Source organism: Octopus bimaculoides, chromosome 2 (genome assembly GCF_001194135.2).
Source record: "Octopus bimaculoides isolate UCB-OBI-ISO-001 chromosome 2, ASM119413v2, whole genome shotgun sequence".
In the NCBI taxonomy this organism is placed as follows: Eukaryota; Metazoa; Mollusca; class Cephalopoda; order Octopoda; family Octopodidae; genus Octopus; species Octopus bimaculoides.
Genome location: NC_068982.1, coordinates 122,699,520 through 122,718,564, shown reverse-complemented (window position 1 = coordinate 122,718,564; position 19,045 = coordinate 122,699,520). Strand labels below are relative to the sequence as shown.

At 32.6% G+C, this 19,045-nt stretch overlaps 1 protein-coding gene across 3 annotated transcripts in view; it reads right to left on the bottom strand.

Moving 5' to 3' along the window:
* LOC106882437 (protein unc-80 homolog) overlaps window positions 1-19,045 on the bottom strand; it is a 286,116-nt gene that overhangs the window by 143,794 nt on the left and 123,277 nt on the right. For all 3 annotated transcript variants that reach the window (XM_052965566.1, XM_052965567.1, XM_052965568.1), the window contains 5 exons: window positions 8,247-8,369; window positions 6,422-6,621; window positions 5,359-5,571; window positions 3,777-3,959; window positions 1,499-1,637 (listed from right to left, as the gene is read on the bottom strand). In XM_052965566.1, the coding sequence (XP_052821526.1) occupies window positions 1,499-1,637; window positions 3,777-3,959; window positions 5,359-5,571; window positions 6,422-6,621; window positions 8,247-8,369 (858 nt within the window). The remainder of the gene's footprint in view (window positions 1-1,498; window positions 1,638-3,776; window positions 3,960-5,358; window positions 5,572-6,421; window positions 6,622-8,246; window positions 8,370-19,045) is intronic.

Below are 19,045 nucleotides of genomic sequence, written 5' to 3'. Positions count from 1 at the left end.
ATACTCAATTGACCATGGAGTTTTATTTTGTATTTTTCATTTGCCTGTCTACAACCCGTATTTTTGCAGGAGCTAAAGGTAGTTTATAATGTTTTTTGGCATATTCTTACAACATGTTGGAGCAGGGTTTTTCCTGTTCCCTTATCTAATTATATAATGTATATATATATAAATATTGTGCTGAGGATGAGAAATTAGCTATTTCACTGCTTTAATCTTGAAATTGGATCAATACTCAATTGACCATGGAGTTTTATTTTGTATTTTTCATTTGCCTGTCTACAACCCGTATTTTTGCAGGAGCTAAAGGTAGTTTATAATGTTTTTTGGCATATTCTTACAACATGTTGGAGCAGGGTTTTTCCTGTTCCCTTATCTAATTATATAATGTATATATATATAATTGTTATTATATATACATATAAAGAGAGAGAGAGAGAGAGAGAAGGAGAGAGGGAGAGATGGTAGACGGGTGCAGACATGGCTATGTGGTTAAGAAGCTTGCTTCCCAACCATGTGGTCTCAGGTTCAGTCCCAATGTGTGGCTCCTTTGGAAAGTGTCTTCTACTGTAGACCTAGGCTGACCAAAGTCTTGTGAGAGGATTTGGTAGGTGGAAATCAAAATGGAATGTACTGATCCTGGAACAGATTGAGAAGGTTCAGGGAAATATCATGGAAGACCATCGTGTAACAATCCAGGAAATTGCTCAAGAAGTGAGAATAAACACAGGCTCAACATATTCCATTCTAACAGAGGATTTGTGCATTCAGAAGGTGTCGGCAAAATTCATCCCCAAGGTGCTGGCAGAGCAGCAAAAGAAACTCTGCATGGAAGTCACTCAGAACATGGTGGACAGCACAAACCATGGTCGAGACATCATGAAAACTATCATCAATGATGATGAGACATGAATCTATGCTCAATGTGTTCAGTCATCTTGCATGAAAACAAAAATTCGATGAGTGCAGACTATGTGTCTGTACTCTCAGCATAATAGCTAAGAACTGATATGGCCCACCAGTGTGAACATTTTCAAGCATGCACAGGAAGGGTGGAGTCACCTCCCACAAAAGATTTTGCCCATGTGATATTAGTTTTGGTGGGAAAAAAAATAAAATCAAGTACTTTTTGACTGCCCCTCATATATTAATTTAAACCATGCTAATATGAAATGAAATGCGAGCGTGCGCGTATATGTGCGTGTGTGTGTGTGTGTGTAAAAGACCGTTTCTGACTGGATAGAATGAACTCACAGAATATTAAATGTTACCAGCTTTAACTTAAGCATGTTTTGGATCAATTTATTTAGACTAATGTTTTGCTGTTTTCATTAAAGTCTAAGGTGTATATGGTACATAAGTTTCAAGTTGAATTTGAGTAACATATAAGATAAGTGCTATGATGTCAACAAAAGCCAGTCTGTTTTTTTTTTTCTTGTAAAAAGCAAGGATGGCATTTTTCATATACAGACTTAACAAGAAAATATGTGTGTCTTACCTGCAGAAGCAGCCAATTCCTGATCACTTTCCAAAATGAGTTCCCATGCTACGGGCATCATATCAACAAAAGTATTTTCGGATAATATTGGTGCTGCCTTAGTCACAACTGCCATTGGGGACTGGGTAAGATTATGTGCCTTAAGGAAATAAAAGTATACATAAAGATAGGGAATTAGAATATGTTGAAGCTGATGTTTTTTTTTTATATGATACATCTCTAAGTCTGTTATTCTTTAAAACATCAAAATTTTAAGTCAATATGTCATCATAACATTTAGTGGAAGATATTGTACAATAATTAGGAAAATGTTAATCTTTTTATGTAATTTGGAGATCCATAAAACTCATTCTCAACTAAAGTTTCCGTAGTATTTAGTGGATACACTAAATAAATAAATAAATATGTCTGTATGTGACTGTGTCTGTCTGTTTGTCTGTATGTATGTATGTATTTATGTATGTCTTTATTCAGTTTTATTTCGAGATTTCTTGCCAATAGAGAAAGAACCGGTTTCTAACCTAGATCCAAGGCTCCTTCATTGGAATTTCAACATCAACAACAGGGTATTTTAGTATGTATGTATATGTGCTGATTTGTATGCTTTGTTTTATGTATGTCTTCTCATGCATATAGTTGCATATCTAGACATGCTCATATATACTTGAATGATAAACTTCTGGAAAGTTTTACAGATTTTTACAGTTCCAGTGATGGATTGGATCTATAGTCTTTGAATCAGCTTTCTCCTTTCTGGTTTTGGGAAGCCTAATTTCTCAAGATTGGTATTTACAGTGTCCTACATGTTCAGTGCCTCAATAATTACTGGTATAAACCTGAACTTGTAATTTGGATAGAGTAACTGCAGATTTCTCAATAATTCAGCGTATGTATGTATGTATGTATGTATGTATGTATGTATGTATGTATGTGTGTATCTATCTATCTATTTTACATATGTATGTGTGTATGTACAGGATGCAATGAATAAACTGTCATCAAAATTATGCAAAAATGAAAATAACACCGACATCTCATTTTAACAGATATAGTTACCAAAATTACATAAAAATATCTTGAAATATTAAAGGGTAAATTTATTCAATAAAATTGCCATTGGCTTCAATTATAGCCTCCAGACGACTTCGGAATCTCCTGCAATTCTTTTGAACAGTCTCCTTGTTTAAGTTGGTGAATGCTGCCATAATCCTTGCCTTCAGGTCATCTTTGTTGTTACAAGGAGTTTTGTTGGTCTCTCGCTCAACTGTGCCCTACACATAATAATCAAGGGGGTTGCAGTTTGGGGAGTTAGGTGGCTAGATGTTAAGGGTGATATGGTCGCAGAAATTGTCTGACAGCCATGACTGGGTTCTCCTGCTTGTGTGGTATGGTGCAGAGTCCTGTTGCAAGACACAGGGTCTTCCAGCGGCCACCCTCTTGACCCAGGGCAGCACTATCTCCTCCAGGCACTTGATGTAGGCCTCTGTGTTGAGTCTGAGGCCATGTGGGAAGATGAATGGAGGCATAACATCGCCATTACTAGTGATCACTCCAAACACCATGATGTTGACTAGAAGTTTGATTTTTATCACTCTCAGTACATGTCCTCAGACTGACACCCTAACACTCTGAAATGTTCGTATTGGAGCTTCCGGTACAAATGCCAAGCAGTACAGCATGTCAATTCCAAATACCTGGCAGAGTGAAATGCATCATGTTGCTGTTTTTCTCACAGATGGTGCCCAACTGATCCTTGTGTACTGTGTCATGGACAAAATTAAAAACAAACAATGCACATGCACAAAATAAAAAAATATAAAATGGCGACAATTTACCAATCACACACTGTATATAACCCACCAATACATATTCTAATGTGTTCTCCTGTTATCTCATCACTAACATAATAATCTCTGATCTTTAGAATTATCTGAATATACTCCAAACTCTGTCACCAAAATCTGTCTCCAGTTTTTGCATTTTTGTTTTCCCTCAGTATATTTCCACACAAAACATTTCATGATGTCCTTTATTCTGAAGAATGGTATGTTAATAAGTTTTCTTTTGACCTAAATGCTTCTACAAAATTGCTAACTACTAATTGTCAAGTTTTATTTTTCAACTACAACAATCTCTCTCATCCTTTCTATGATTCTAAGTGGAGAGCTTGTGAGTATAAAGAGAAGTGCCATTCTTCTTAGGGCACTAGTACAAATGATAAGATCAATAGTGCTATAATAAGAAAGTGTGAAGTAAAAATTTCATTGATGGTAATTACCTGAGTGGTGACATATTTAACAATTGGTAATGGTTCAGCTTTTGCCTTGTGTGGCTTTTCTTCTTTCTTCCAATGTGGAGAGCTTAATTTTAATTTAGAGAGGGATACGTCTGATTTAATTTTCTCAAGGAGAGGAGTGCTCTCCCTTCTACGAGTGGGCGATGCTTGCTGAAAAAGGGACTCCTGGAAAAGACAAATGTAGCAATTGTCATAAGTAAATTAAATTTAAACCAAGATTTCATGGTAAAATAAAGCTCATATTTTATATAATGTAACACAAACACACTATAAAAATAACTTTTACACCAAATTTTTTACAAATTGCATGAGTAGGTGGCTTCAGTAAAGTTCTAGATTTACTGGAATTACAAGTATTTTTAAGAGAACATGCCAGTCTTAACAATTAAGTAAAATAACATAGATTAATTTATTTAACATGTCTCTTAACCCATTAGCATTTAAATTGATCATATCAGGCTCAAATATTCCACCTGTTTTATGTTAATCTTTTTTTCTTCTTTTTTTTTTTTTTGTAATTTACATGAATTATGGATCACAACAAAATAAATCTGTGACCTGTTTTTTACTTCTAACGAGCAGTAATTTCCTTTCAGTTATGCAAAAATATCTTTAAGAAGTGTGTAACCATTACATTTTTCATATGTAACCTTATCCTTTATGAGCTATTGATAGGATTGATTATGCATTGATAAATACTGCTGACCACAAAAAGTGCAGTAGTTAATTTATTACAAATTGAGTTGGGAAATAAAACATCCTATGATAAGAGTTACAATTAACCGATTTGACAGGGTTAATAGTAAACTGGATGCTAATATGCTTAATGCAGTGATGAATGAAAGTGATTATCTAAAAGACTTGGCAGGGGAGGCAACAATAGAATTTAAATGAATGAAAATTAATTGAATATAGAATGCATTAGGGGAGGAGGAGAAAACGGTTTAGTATAACCTGGTTCATCATGACCGCAGAACTGAATTTCAGGTATTTCATTTTCAACAGCTTAGCTGTACTAACCGTACCCAGGAAGTGGAAGAAGTGCAGTATTTTTATGGAAAGTACTTGGGAATTTATAATTGATGACTGCTTCCTTAATTTGCGGTGCTAAGTACACATCATTCCATGGATCTTGAGAAGATAGTCCAATATTCCAATATGTCTTAATTTGAATTACTACACGAGGAAGAAGACTTCTGATGTTCCAATAGCATAAAACTGTATTTTCCAGCATATAAGTTGAATTTTCCAGACTAAAATTTACAACCAAAAAGGTAGGTTGACTTATATGCCAAGATGACGTTGAAAGACCAAAAATTCCATGTGAAATGTAGCAGGATTTGGAAAGGTGATGATGATGATGTTTGAATGCTTACAGTTCATGCTTACACTACACATTAACTTGTATATTGGAAAATACAGTAGGTTATAGGTAAGTGTATAATTCTTGCATGATTTAACTCATAGATACACATACATACAATAAAGAATGCATAAATAAAATCAATATGTAAAGAATACATTGTCATCCTTACTACATATTTACTATTTGTAAAGAACATACTTTTCTTTTGAGTTTATCCTTCTGCAATGTAGAACTCAGTTCAACTACTTTATGAGGTTTCTTCACTTCAACTTCTTTTACAGATTCATATATTTTTTTTACTGCTGTGATTAAGCGTGAACAACTGCGCCGCTGTCGCTCATAACAATATGGGTGACAATAATTTTGGTGAGTACAAATGAAATTAGACAAATTGGCAAGTTGGACAACAATCTGAAAAAAAAAAGAAGAAAGAAATTCATTACATAAAATAAAGCAACAATACTGACTGGTGTTAACTAAGTACTCAACCATATTGTATAGAAGAAAGTGCACAATACACTGAATCAACAATAACATTAATGGTGCTTGTTTTAATGTCCGTTCTAGCATGGTTTAGACAGAAACTGATTTTGAAGCATGCCAGGATGGAGTAGGGATGCTAAATGATGATGAAAACGATGCTCTCTTTCTCTCTCTCTCTCTCTCTCACACACACACATACACACAGACACATGCAGTCTGACGAAGCCAAGCAAGCCAAAACATTTCCCTTCTTAAATGTTACTAAATATGTACTACGACTAAAACTTCTGAGAAACAATTCAGTTTAATATTAAACTTTTTTAACATTTAAGGAGGAAAAAACAAAGATATGATGATGATGATGATGATGATGATGATGATGGTAGTGTGAGAAAGGTGGTTCAGCAATTTCTTGCTGAACAACCTGCACCAGATGATTTGTTAACAATGATCAAATGTATGTGTTATACATCAGCTCACTCCCTCCATCAAATCGACATTGCCTGTGTGGGCGCACACTGTACCATACATCAAGTGTTGAAGTGATCACAGACCAACATGAGATGGAGAGTTTTACTCAAGAACACAACGCACCACCTGGTCCAAGAACTGGAACCATGGTCTTGCGATTGAGAGTGCAACATCCTAACCATTAGGTCATGTGCCCTCATAGAAATAAAAGTTCAACATACATCTATAGATAAATTCAATGATATATTCAATTTATAAAAAGATTTCTAAAAAATCATTGCAAAACATTCAATTGATGTCATCTTACTTTAATCCATGGCATATTTTGACCCAAGTTTTTCTCGTCGTAGGCATCTTGATCAGTGTGACTTTCTTGTGCTTCATGGTCACTAGTAGCTTGTTGTGAATCACCGCCTTCCATTTGTTCCTCTTCTAAAAACTTTTTATCTGACCGGATAGACTGACTACTAATCTTTCTGGAACGTATGCTTCCAAACCGCTTGATACCTGACAATCAATCAAAGAAAGGTTTCAATAAATGTATTGAGTGCATGTGTGTGTGTGTGTGTGCATGCGTACATTATAAGATGTTCTAATAAGGCATCAAACTAGCAGAATCATTAGCATGCTGGACAAAATGCTTAGTAGCATTTTATCTGTATTTACATTTTGAGTTCAAACGCTGCCTTTCATATTTTCAGGGTTTATAAAATAAGTACAAGTTGAGCACTGGGGTCGATGTAGTCAACTAGCCCCCTCCATCAAAATTTCAGGCCTTATGCCTATAACAATTTCAAGAAGCATAGAAGATCTGAAGAACATAGTGGCACGACAACTAACAATTGATGCAGGTAGTTTATTCCAGGCTTCAGCAATTCTGAACATGAAAAGATGTCACATATTTCCCAATAATCATTGAAAATTAATTTGGACTCATACTTAAGAGAAGGCAGTCAAAGATCTCAGTCAATGACAATCTTTATTGTGTTAGTTCAACATATAATCATTGTCCAGAGATCCATAATGGTTATCCTTCACTGGTGCAATTTTCATCTGTCTATTCACATACAATTATTTTACTTGGTTTGCAGATCTAATTGATGGTTGTAGTGTAATATCACCCAGACAAGTGAGATCTCATTTAATTACGATTGCAAACAATGGTTGTTGCTCGACTAGCTTCTTTACATCTAGAATTTCCAGGATTTTGCAAAAGCATCTGCATTTATAAGGGCTGTTATTGTCTAGCTGTTGCTTGATTAAGCAAAACAATGAACAAAAGTTTTCCAGCCATCATCACCCAACTTTTAATCAAACAGTGGAAGAGTAAACTAATCAATGATGTCCATCCTTTCTTTATGATAATAGGATGTAACCTGAATGAGATTTAGCTATTTCTAGTAAATCAGGTTTCCCTTCTTGGCTGTTCTTTAGATGCCACTGCTCTCAGTCATATAAAAAAGAGAGATTGTGCTAGAATTACAAAACATTCTCTAGGTAGTATGAAAATGCTTCTTACTCTTACACATTTGAAAAGTCAGCTGAATGTAGCAGAATCCTTTCCTATCCTGTAGTTAGGTACTTTGTCTCTGACTCTGTTGTTGTTGATGGATTTGTCAAGGTAAGATAAAATCTTCTAATACTTCTTTTTTTTAATATTTTTACTGACTCTTCAGAGGGCCTCAGTAACAAGATGTTATCTTCACATCTAAGACTTGGCTTGAATACTTGCAACAGAATAGACTCAACTAAAGCCATCCATGTGCTGGATTGTGGTATTAAATAGAGTGATGAATTAAAGCTGCTACTCAAGATAAGGCATGGTCCCTCTCATAAATTTCTACACAGTTTTCATTTCCAATATTTCACCCATAAAGCTTTTGGTTGACCTGAAAATCCCATAAATCTAACTGCCCCTACATTATCCATTTGCTTCTTAGGGAAGATGGTAACACCACCATTTCTGAATCAATGTTAAAAACTGACCAAGTAATAATATATCATTTAAAATTAAACATTAGCTATCCTATCTTTGCCCTGTTCCTTTCTCCATAACAAATTGGTTACTATGGGTTTCTTTAGATCAATAAATATGAAAAACCTGGAAAGAGGAAAAAAAATTATGTACTTACTCCCGCCTTCTTGCCTTTTCAACCGGAAACTCCTATTGTGACGGAAACTTGAATTATGCCCAGGACCAGAACTTCGTCTAAAATGCTTCAGTAATTTCTGGCGACCTTGGGCTAGTCTTCTCCCTATTGGAAGGGAAATTTACATGTTAAATTGCACTGATCAAAAGACACCTTTCGATAAATTACTAGTAACATTCTATTGATGTTAACAATCATATGATAATGTTTTTTTGTTAATTACTATAAAAAAATTTCAGTTGTGATAGTAAAACGTTCTATTTTATGATGATAACCCAGAAAACCTTTCATATAAACTAAAAGAGAAAAAAAGAACAAAAAAAAAGGAATAGAAAACCAGTCCGTTTCAAAGCACGAAAATGTAAGTCCAACATTCTTGAGTGTTCAAATGTAAAATTTGGACATGTGATATTTGCTATATTTTTTTGATGAAAGAAAAATTATCAAAATATGAAGAAACATAAAAGAAAGTTCTAAGAAATATTGAAGAATATATTTAACAAAAATACCAGGTACTGAGACACACACAAAAAAAAAAGGAATAAGAAATGGGCTATACATGATAGTTGAAATAAAGAAAACTATATATGATATTTTAATACACTCACACACGCATATATATATACACAAAATATATCAAAATATATCTCTAGATGTGTAAGTTTAGTACCATGATTAGAATATAGCTCTCCAAATTATACAAATATATTATTAACTATATATATATATATATATATATATATATATATATATATATATATATATATATATATATATATATATTTGCACTTATCAGGTTTACTTATTAATGTCTATTGATTAAACTGGAAATATGTTCCTCTTCTGCAAGTAAAAAAAAAAAAAATGAAGTTTATAATAATTAAGTCTTGTGTATACAGCATCCATATAGAATTGGTATGAATGTCTTTCGACAGCATCTGGAAAATATAAACTACTGGTGCATTATGTTTTCCATCTAAGTATATATGAAATAATAAAGAGGGGAGGGAAGAAAAAACAAAACAAATGCACACAAACACAAAAACTACCATGAAAAAAATATTATATTACACATCTTAGATGTGAGTTAAATTCAAGTAAGGAAATTTCGTATCACCTAAAAAGAAAATAAAAACTGAACTATTTAAAAAAAATTAATTAAAAAATACTAAAAAACAAAATGATTATTGTATCATGATAAAACATAATGAAAACTTAAAGTTATTAACTTAAAAGAAAGAAGTTGATAAACTGAAAATTTAAAAGAAAACTATAACTGAAGTTGGTCTTTTCCATAAGAGAAAAGTGAAAAATAGATTTAATTGTATGATGAGCAAAATACACATGAATGATGTTTCGAGAGAACCAAGTACTAAAATCAAAGATAAATAAAAACAATAAAGTTACTTGATCAAATATCTCATTAAATATTAGTATTTTATAGAATAATAAATATTAGTACATTTTGATAAGGTAAAATTGCACTATAGAACAGGGAAATAAATCTTATTACAGTCATGTCTTTAAAAGGGCATTAGCAGTTGAAGTGAAATCAAATGGCTCCTACCACAAGTTGACACCAGGCTGCAGAATCAGTTTATCAGATGCTTACCTCCTTCTCAATCGTGTTCGCCACAATTTATAAAAAGGATTTTAGAATTGTAGCTCTGTTTTTTTTTTAACCATGTGCAATTTATGGATAAAAATATACAAATGATATAAAGTGACAGTTGAGCAAATTATGTGAACTCCACCAATATTTACTAGTTTAGGGATGGGGGAGAAAGAAGTACAAGCTGGAACTTTATCAACAGAAAAAAATATCCAACTCAAGAACAGAAAAATTAAGTAAGATAACACTAAGCAAACTATAAACTGTAAATATTCATGAATAAGAAAGGTGAGAGAAAAAATATTTTAGAACAAGAGAAAAATTTGGAAACCAAAGAAGTGCTCAATATTTGAATATAAGATTGCATTAAAAAAACATTGGCATAAAAGAAAATGCAAGAAACTAGTAATAAATAATATATATATATATATATAAATACACACACACGCACACACACAAAGCTGATGAGCACTCTATCAGTGGTTGAAGTAGTATCAGAGTGAATCGGCATCTTTAAATTAATAAACACTACTAATGCATTCAGTGTTTTTCTCATATTGGTACACCCATATTTATGTGGATGAAGATGATGATGATGATATATATATATATATATATATATATATATATATATATATATATATGTATGCATGTGGGTCTGTGTGAATGTTTACTAAACTATGCTATGTGTGTGGACAGTGATGTCACGTGTGGTTGGGCCACAATCAGTGAAGTCTGTTGAAGTTTCCTGTCAACAAATCATCCACAAGCTCTTATTTCAAATTCATCTAGAATCTAAAATCTTTTACATGAAAAACAACTAAAGATTGGTGCCAGGAAGTACATCTGGCTATAAAAGTCCAACCTGAAATTTACTTCCCTCTAAACCAGACATTTAATGAAACTAAAGGAAGAATGATAACACACACACACAACAAACATATAATCAAAGGGTCTATTACTGAAATATTATACGAAACCAAGAGAATTGTTTCTTAATTCACTTTAGAAAGTAATAAAGACAAGAAAAATAATGATGTGAGATGTAGGGTTTACAGGGGGAGTTAACTCCGAAACAAAAGAGGGGCTATAGCTAGATCTTTCTGTTCCAAAAATATTTTAAGATGTTGACATCATAAGAACTTATAAACTTTCGAGAGAATGTGAAATAATTCTCTTTGGAACTGGATCTTGAAGCAAATATAAAGCTATAAATTGTAGCATGTAAATATTGGGTTGAAAAATCCTTTTGGATAGAAAAGGTCAAAGGCTACCCATGGGATTCAAACCCTCATCTGCTAACATTTTCATGTTATTTATTTAAAGCTTTATATGTGCTCCGAGATCCACTTCCAAAGATAATTATTTCACATTTCCTTGAAAGTTTATAAATTATTACATCAAGAGCAGACAATTCTCACTGGAAAGAACAAAGTTTCTAAAACAGATTGAGAAATTTGAAGGATTGCTTTGATTCAATGGTAGAACAGCTGCCATGTCTACAGGAGAAGTTGAGATGTGGGTTTGAGTCCCACAGGAAGTCTTCAACTTTTCCTATCTAAAGGGGTTTTTAATCCAATATTTATACACTTTCATTTATATCTTTATATGTGATTTGCAATCCAGTTACAAAAAGAATTATTAAGCAAAATATTTCTTTGAGGCATAGAATTCTTAGCACGATATCAAAGTTGTCACTAAGCAGCTGTTAAAGATTATGGTTCATATTTCAATTATTAATATAATGACTTGTGTTATTCATATCTTGACTTCAACTTCTCATGGTATTTATTTTGTAATTTATCACCTTAAGATTCAATTGACATTATACTGCCTCTATTGAAGCATCACCATTATATTTATACTTATGGCGAACACGAAAAAGCATTGATAACATCTCAGCAAAACAGTCATCAACTTGGTGTCAATTCCAATTGAAAACCACTTCACTCACTTCAACTGCTTTATGCCCAAAGAGACAAGTCTTCAATTTCCCTTCTCTATTCATGATATTTCTGACACTTCGTTACTTTATTGGAATACATCATTATCATGATTAAGGCAGCAAACTGGCAGAATCATTAGCACACTGGGCAAAATGCTCAGTGACATTTTGTCTGCCTTTATGGTCTGAGTTCAAATTTGCCCTTCATCCTTTCAGGGTCAATAAAATAAGTATCAATTGAGCACTGGGGTTAATGTAATCAACTTAGCCTCTCACCTGAAATTGCTGGCCTTGTGCCAGAATTTGAAATCATCATCATCATCAGCATTATATATCATGTGATATTGTTCTGGCTCTCTCTGTTCTGAGTTTATATCTTACTGAAGTTAACTTTTGTTCTACAAGGGTCCAGTGAAATAAAGTACCAAGTACAAGGTTGGTGGTTTTAACTAAACATCCTCCCCTCAAAATTATCTTGAGCCTTAAATTAGATCCAATTATTAAATATTATTTAACTCTAGAATCAAAGGTCTTCAAGCCAAGATAATCTCATATTTTTCCAAGGTGGGGGCTCATCAGTATAGTCTTTTAAAAACATGCTATGGCACTTTTTGAGGGTTATTTGGATGCTATTCTTAGCAGCTCAAATGACTACATAGCAACTCCCTTACTAGCTCTCATTAGATGCTATTTTAGTGGGTGAATGCTGCAGTATTGTTTCTTGACACAAAGAATATCACAATCTCACTTTCTATCCTGAACAGGACATTTCATAAGTTGCATTAGTCACTGAGAAAAGTATGAATGTCATAAATGCACATCATTTACAATTGACGGATATTTGTCCTCATCTTGTTTGTTGTTAACACGTTTCAGTCAATATACCCTCCAGCCTTCATCAGGTGTCTTGGGGAAATTTTGAACCTGGGTTCTCATTCCTAAGGTATTTTTCGATGTTGTTGTTGCTGTTGTTATCATTATTACTATTACTATTATTATTATTATTATTATTAGTAGTAGTAGTAGTAGTAGTAGCTGCGCTCTTAACCACTACGCCATATGCAACTGCCCGGTGTGCCCATGCTTTCAGATGGCACTGTCAAGCATTCCTGGTGAGAAGGGTGACTAGAAACCTAGAACAAAAAAATACCTTGTCAAAAGCACAGACGAACCTAATGTAGAATCAATGACTAGATAGCACCAGTGTAGGGACTTGGAATTCTGAGTTAATGTCTGTAAGACCACTGGGATTGAGCATTCTTAAAGCATGTCTCTGGAAAACATGTGAGTTGTCTTGGAAGGCATCTAGACTTAGAAGGAACTCTGAGCAAAAAGCCTTACCTGCTCGTGAGTGTCTGTGAAGAGGCAAAGGGTAAGAGAGTGAAATTTGATAGTACATTGGGGAGGAAGAGAACTGGAGATCATCTAACCCTATTCATTCTGAAGAAAGCATGATGATACAACAAACCCAAAACTCTGAGAGAACTGTCACTGACATGGCTACAGCATGTGTCACAACAAGTGGTGGTTGTATCTGATGTCTCCAACCCTCAGCCATGAGGATTGGAATATTCATTCATGTAACTTCAAGATAATCAATTCTATTTGCTTCATATTTCCTGTTTGATGCACACTCATACACATATCATAGAGTGGTGATAAACTGATAAAGTAAGACTAATATAGGTATATCCCTTCACACACACATTTTTGATACCTGATCGCAATTAATATTCTGAAAAGAAATAGCTTCCACAAGGCTGACTTGATAGCAACACACTAAAACCATTTATGTTTACAAGATATTTTCATTCTCACTGCATACACAGATGCACAGTATAAACAATAATAATTAAGAAACAGGAATGGAAAATGATGCCATAATGGACAGAGAGAAATAAAAAAAAAATGCATAGACTAAATAAAAACAATATCCATATATAGAAAGCAAGCCGAAGTTGATAAAAATAAGGAATAAAATTTTATCTTTAATACAATATATATCATTTCCAACAGATATCATTTAAAAGATTATCATAGTAATTTCAATACATGTTTTAGCATACTTTCAGGAAATTTATAAACTATCACAATATTTTTAAATACACACATTATGATACGATTTAAATGAGTGTAGACATATTTCAAACACAGTACAGTATTGACAAAGATATAACCCATTTACAAAGCATATCATTTACAAGGCTATAAATTCTGTTTTCAACAAATTAACACATATAATTTCATTATCTCTTATCAGTTTCAACAGAAGAGGAACACTAAAAGAAAGACTAGCAGTTATAAAACTAACTACAGTGGATAAATTGATGTCTGAAATTGTGTCAAAAATGATTTTATTGCTAAGATAACTTGAGCAACAAAAACAGTAATTGTGTAAAAACTAAGCACTAAAAAATTGACTAATTTGATCATTTAAGCAACTGTTTCTTAATTCTTATTCATTATTTTCATATCTTTTCAAAAGGTTTATTTGTCAATGACTTTCATGACCTCACTTAATAGAAATTCCCAGTTAAAAAAAAACAAAAAAACAAACTCATTGTTAATCTTTATTAATTAATGAATAAAATCTATCAAACAAGTGGATAATTTCTTGCTGCTAAAATGTCATATTTTTATGTAGTTGTCTTGTAGCAAAGTCTTACCATTTCTATCATCTAGTTGAAATAAAAATATAGTTAGCTAATCAAAATAAAATTTCCTAATTTAGTTTTCTTCATATTTCAGTCTAGACAAATGGCAAGTTGTCTTTCCAACACCATTTAATATACACCAGATTCTACAGAGCTTACATAGTTTTAAACTCTCCCTGAAAATGAAAACACCAATTTAATCTTATTATTTCAAACACAAATTAGTCTATATTAACTAATAATAATAATAATAATGATAATAATAACACCAACAATAATAATGATAAATTTCAATATAAGTCTATCGTACAAGAAAGTAAGACACAAAGTTATCAGACATTCCAGATCACATTTAAATGAATACAATTTCAAAGCTTATTTATTCTAACTTTTCTTTTATTTAATAAGTATTCCATGGAATTAGAGCATCACATTAGAAAAATTACTTCAAAACACTTAATTGAAGATTATCTGAAAAGTTAGAAGTGACACTTAAGCAAAATAATGAATGTGCAAGAGAAATTTCAATGTGGCTTATTTGGGGAATTAATGAAAAAAAAAAAAAATAATAATAATGGTGAAGTTGATTTAATTTTTACGATTATAAATGGCAGACTATTTACTTTATTAAACTCTCTCAAAAGGCTTTGATCATTAATTTCTCAAAGTATAATTTTTTTGTCAATAATCATCCTATCAAAACCTAAAATAACTGCTCCATATTCGTATTAAAATTTTACTATCATTTCAGTGTTTTATCAGATAATTAATGTGTTTATAAGCACATCAAATTCAATAATATTCAGCCCCAAAACAATACTATGCATTCTTCAAAGATTTTTACATACAACATATAAAATATTTGTTTGGAATATCATTCCTTTGTGCAGAGCTATATGTCAAACTCAAAGAAAGAGAATGGTGTATAACTAAGACAGCATGTACAGCTAAGGGAGTATGTAAAGCTAAGACAGTATGTTTATTGAATTGCTATTAATTCTCTTGCAATAAAATTAAAATATTTCTTAGCATCTGAATATGACAACATTCTGAAAAGTTTGAATGCTTACAGAACTTTAATCATGTATATCCACATGTGTATGTGTGTGTGTGTGTGTGTGTGTGTGTGTGTGTGTGTGTGTGTGTGTGAGTGAGTGAGTGAGTGTGCGTCTGTATATATATATATATATATACATATATATATATATATATATATGTATACCCACACACACACATATATACATATACAGATATGCCTACATAATACAAAATGAAATATGTTGACACAGCTGATGCAGTGAAGCATGAAACAAACCTGCCAATTCTAGCAGTTTCAAAGGATGTTAACATCTAATGCCTACCCACCACTCTATGATGGAAACTGGATAGGTAATATAAATTGAAAGAAGGTTCACACCACCAACAAAACATAAATCTTTTTTAAACTGCTACAATCTAATAACTGGACAACTGCTTCATGTATTGGACATGTAGGGACTGAAAATACAACAGGCACACCTTGGATCATCCTTGAAAAAATTCCAGTCTGGGGATTTATCTATGCATGGCTTCAAAATACACACTTTAGCCAACTGCTCTACAAATAATGTTAACATATATATAATCCTACATGATGTACAACTTAACTAATAATAAATGTTGCAGGTTCTTACATTAGTTACACCATTTTCAAACTGCATATCTGCATTTATACATATGCTTATGCCATTAAAAACATTTGGACAGATGTCATAAGAAGGATCTTACAATTATATCAAAACTAATATCAGAAATTTAATATTAAAGAAGCTAACTATATAATAAATTAAATTTGTTCATACATAACAAACATGAACTGAACCATATTGACTGGCTGACTTAACACTATCGGTTTGTGCATGTCTCAGTTCTCCCTCACCAATGTCAATGACTATGCAAGTAAACATATGTGTATGTATACATATATCCCATATCACATTTTAAACTACTGGGTTTTACAGACTAAAATATCAATCATCGCTTAAATTATAATATAATGTCAGAGAGAAAATGATCACAATAATTCAATGAATTTTATAGTCCTAAGACAACTGTGTATTTCATATTGCATTTATATTAATTTTGCACTGATTTACGTAAAACCTCAACAATGAAGCACAATAGTGAATACATGGGATAATTTTCTAACTACAAATAACCCGAATTTAATCACAACTTTCACGACACTTAACCAAAGTTAAAAGTATAATAGAGGTATTTAAATAACATGGATTAAATATAAACAAAACTACAACTAGTTGGAAGCATTATGCTATAACAAGAGACAAGCTTTATCAAAAGTATAATTCACAATGCATGCTACAATGTATAGAGCTAATATATTTATGTGATAAATATATATATATATATATATATATATATATATGTGTGTGTGTAATGTCTTTGGACTAATAAGTATATGTCAATTAGTGTGTTGAGTAAAGCGCATTCACAGTATGGGCTGCCTGGTGTCATCCACAGTTGGGATATATTTTTTCTAGATCTACTTCAGGAATTCTGCAGTGTTAGTTGAGATAATAATTGACAAAAGAAACAGAAAATAGATTTAGCACTAGTCTTTATTCAGTATGACAATCATTTCAACCCATCCTGCAACTGTCTGTGCATCCCAATGTGTTACATCAATCTAGTGGGACATCCACTAATATATCTAGTGTATCTAGTGGGATGACCCATTCTTTAAGCATGCACCTGATCTGACACAATCTGCACAGATTGATGCAACACAATTAGATGCACAATATCTTACCCATAACAGACAGTTTCAGGATGAGTTGAAACAATTGTCATACTGAATAAAGACAAGTGTTAAATCTATCTTCCATTTTCTTCATCAATTATTATATATACATGCCAGCCCCACTCCCCCAACTGGCTCCTGTGCTGGTAGCACATGAAAAGCACCATCTGAATGTGGCTGATGCCAGTGCTGCCTGACTGGCTCCCATGCCAGTGGCACGTAAAAAACAACCACTACACCAGATCAGATTGGAACCTGGTGCAACCCATGCCAGCATGGAAAATGGACGTTAAACGATTATGATGATATATATATATAACTCTTTAACTTGTTTCAGCTTCAAAAACTGTGGTCATGCTGGGGCACCACCGTTGGCTGTGCTACACCTTCATTATCTGAAACCTTCTTTGATATGAGGTATTTAGTGAATGAGGGAGTTTGATGCTGCTGCCCTCATCTATGTTTCCTGCTATAAGTGGTAGATGTCCATTGTTCAACAATGATGATTCAGTTGTTTAATCAACTAAATTATCAGCTCCAGTATTAACAAATAATGACTGAACATTCTGCAGATGTAGTATTCATGTATTTCTCCGAGTGAAGTGTAGAGTCAGTAAAAAAACAGTGAGTGATAAGGCTGTACTTTCTGAATTCTAGGTTCAATCCACTTGAGAGTCTTCTCTGCAGTTTTTGCCTTTCCAATTTCACTCAGAAGTTATGGATCAACACAAGGCTATAGAAAATGACATTTGGCCAAGGTGTCACACAGTGGAATTGAACCCTAGACCTCTTTGATGCAAAACAAAGATCTTAACCTTTTGGCCATACTATGCCTAGATGCACACACACAAACACACACACTCACACATGTGCATGTGTGTGCATGTGTGTGTGTGTGTGTGTATATATATATATATATATTATGCATGTACACAGGAAGCACATTAACAATATTAACAATGATACTTGAGCATCCAAGTTGTTGATTAACTCCAAGTCTACACCTTTATTGAACAAGCCAACGTTCACAAGCCTGACAAATCTTATCATAATTTAGGACTACATTATTTAATGTATCCTTCTCACTTTTACAACAGAAGGGTATGGTTTATCTATATCAAAGTGAGTAGCTCTTTCGATGAATATTTGAATAATGGTTCAGGCTTTTTTGAAAATTCTGATAATTTTATATCTTATGTAACTGTAATCACTCCATTAGTCCTAAATGGAGGTAGAGTTATATCCCTTGTTATGTACTGTCAAGAAAGACCATGTCTGCCTATATCTAATATTATTAAAAATTGAAATTATTGATTGCAATTGAAGAGGTTGAAATTTAAAAAGAAAGGAATTATTGAATTTCAAATCATTAATTACCCTACACCAAAATGAAGGAAATCTGATATTCTGCAGGTAAGAGATCAATATTTCTTTCATCAACTGTAGAAATATTAAATCTTTATAGGCAGTTTTTAAACATTTTTCACTTCCTCCTATATTTCAGAAGAAATATAGAAATATTGTTGATTAATATATTTTAGAATACAGAGTTTTGATTTTCTTTCTTTATTTATATTATGTATTTGTTATAAAATAAGTCACTATTGATTGATTGTGAGTATGTTTTTATTCACTTTTTCAGGAGGAAACCATTTTTTGAAGTGATGTTGAGATTTTAAGTTAATTATAATCTAATTTGGGAAAAAAAACATCCAAATTTCTTTAATAACAACAATCATTAAAAGTTTCATAATTTTATATATATATATA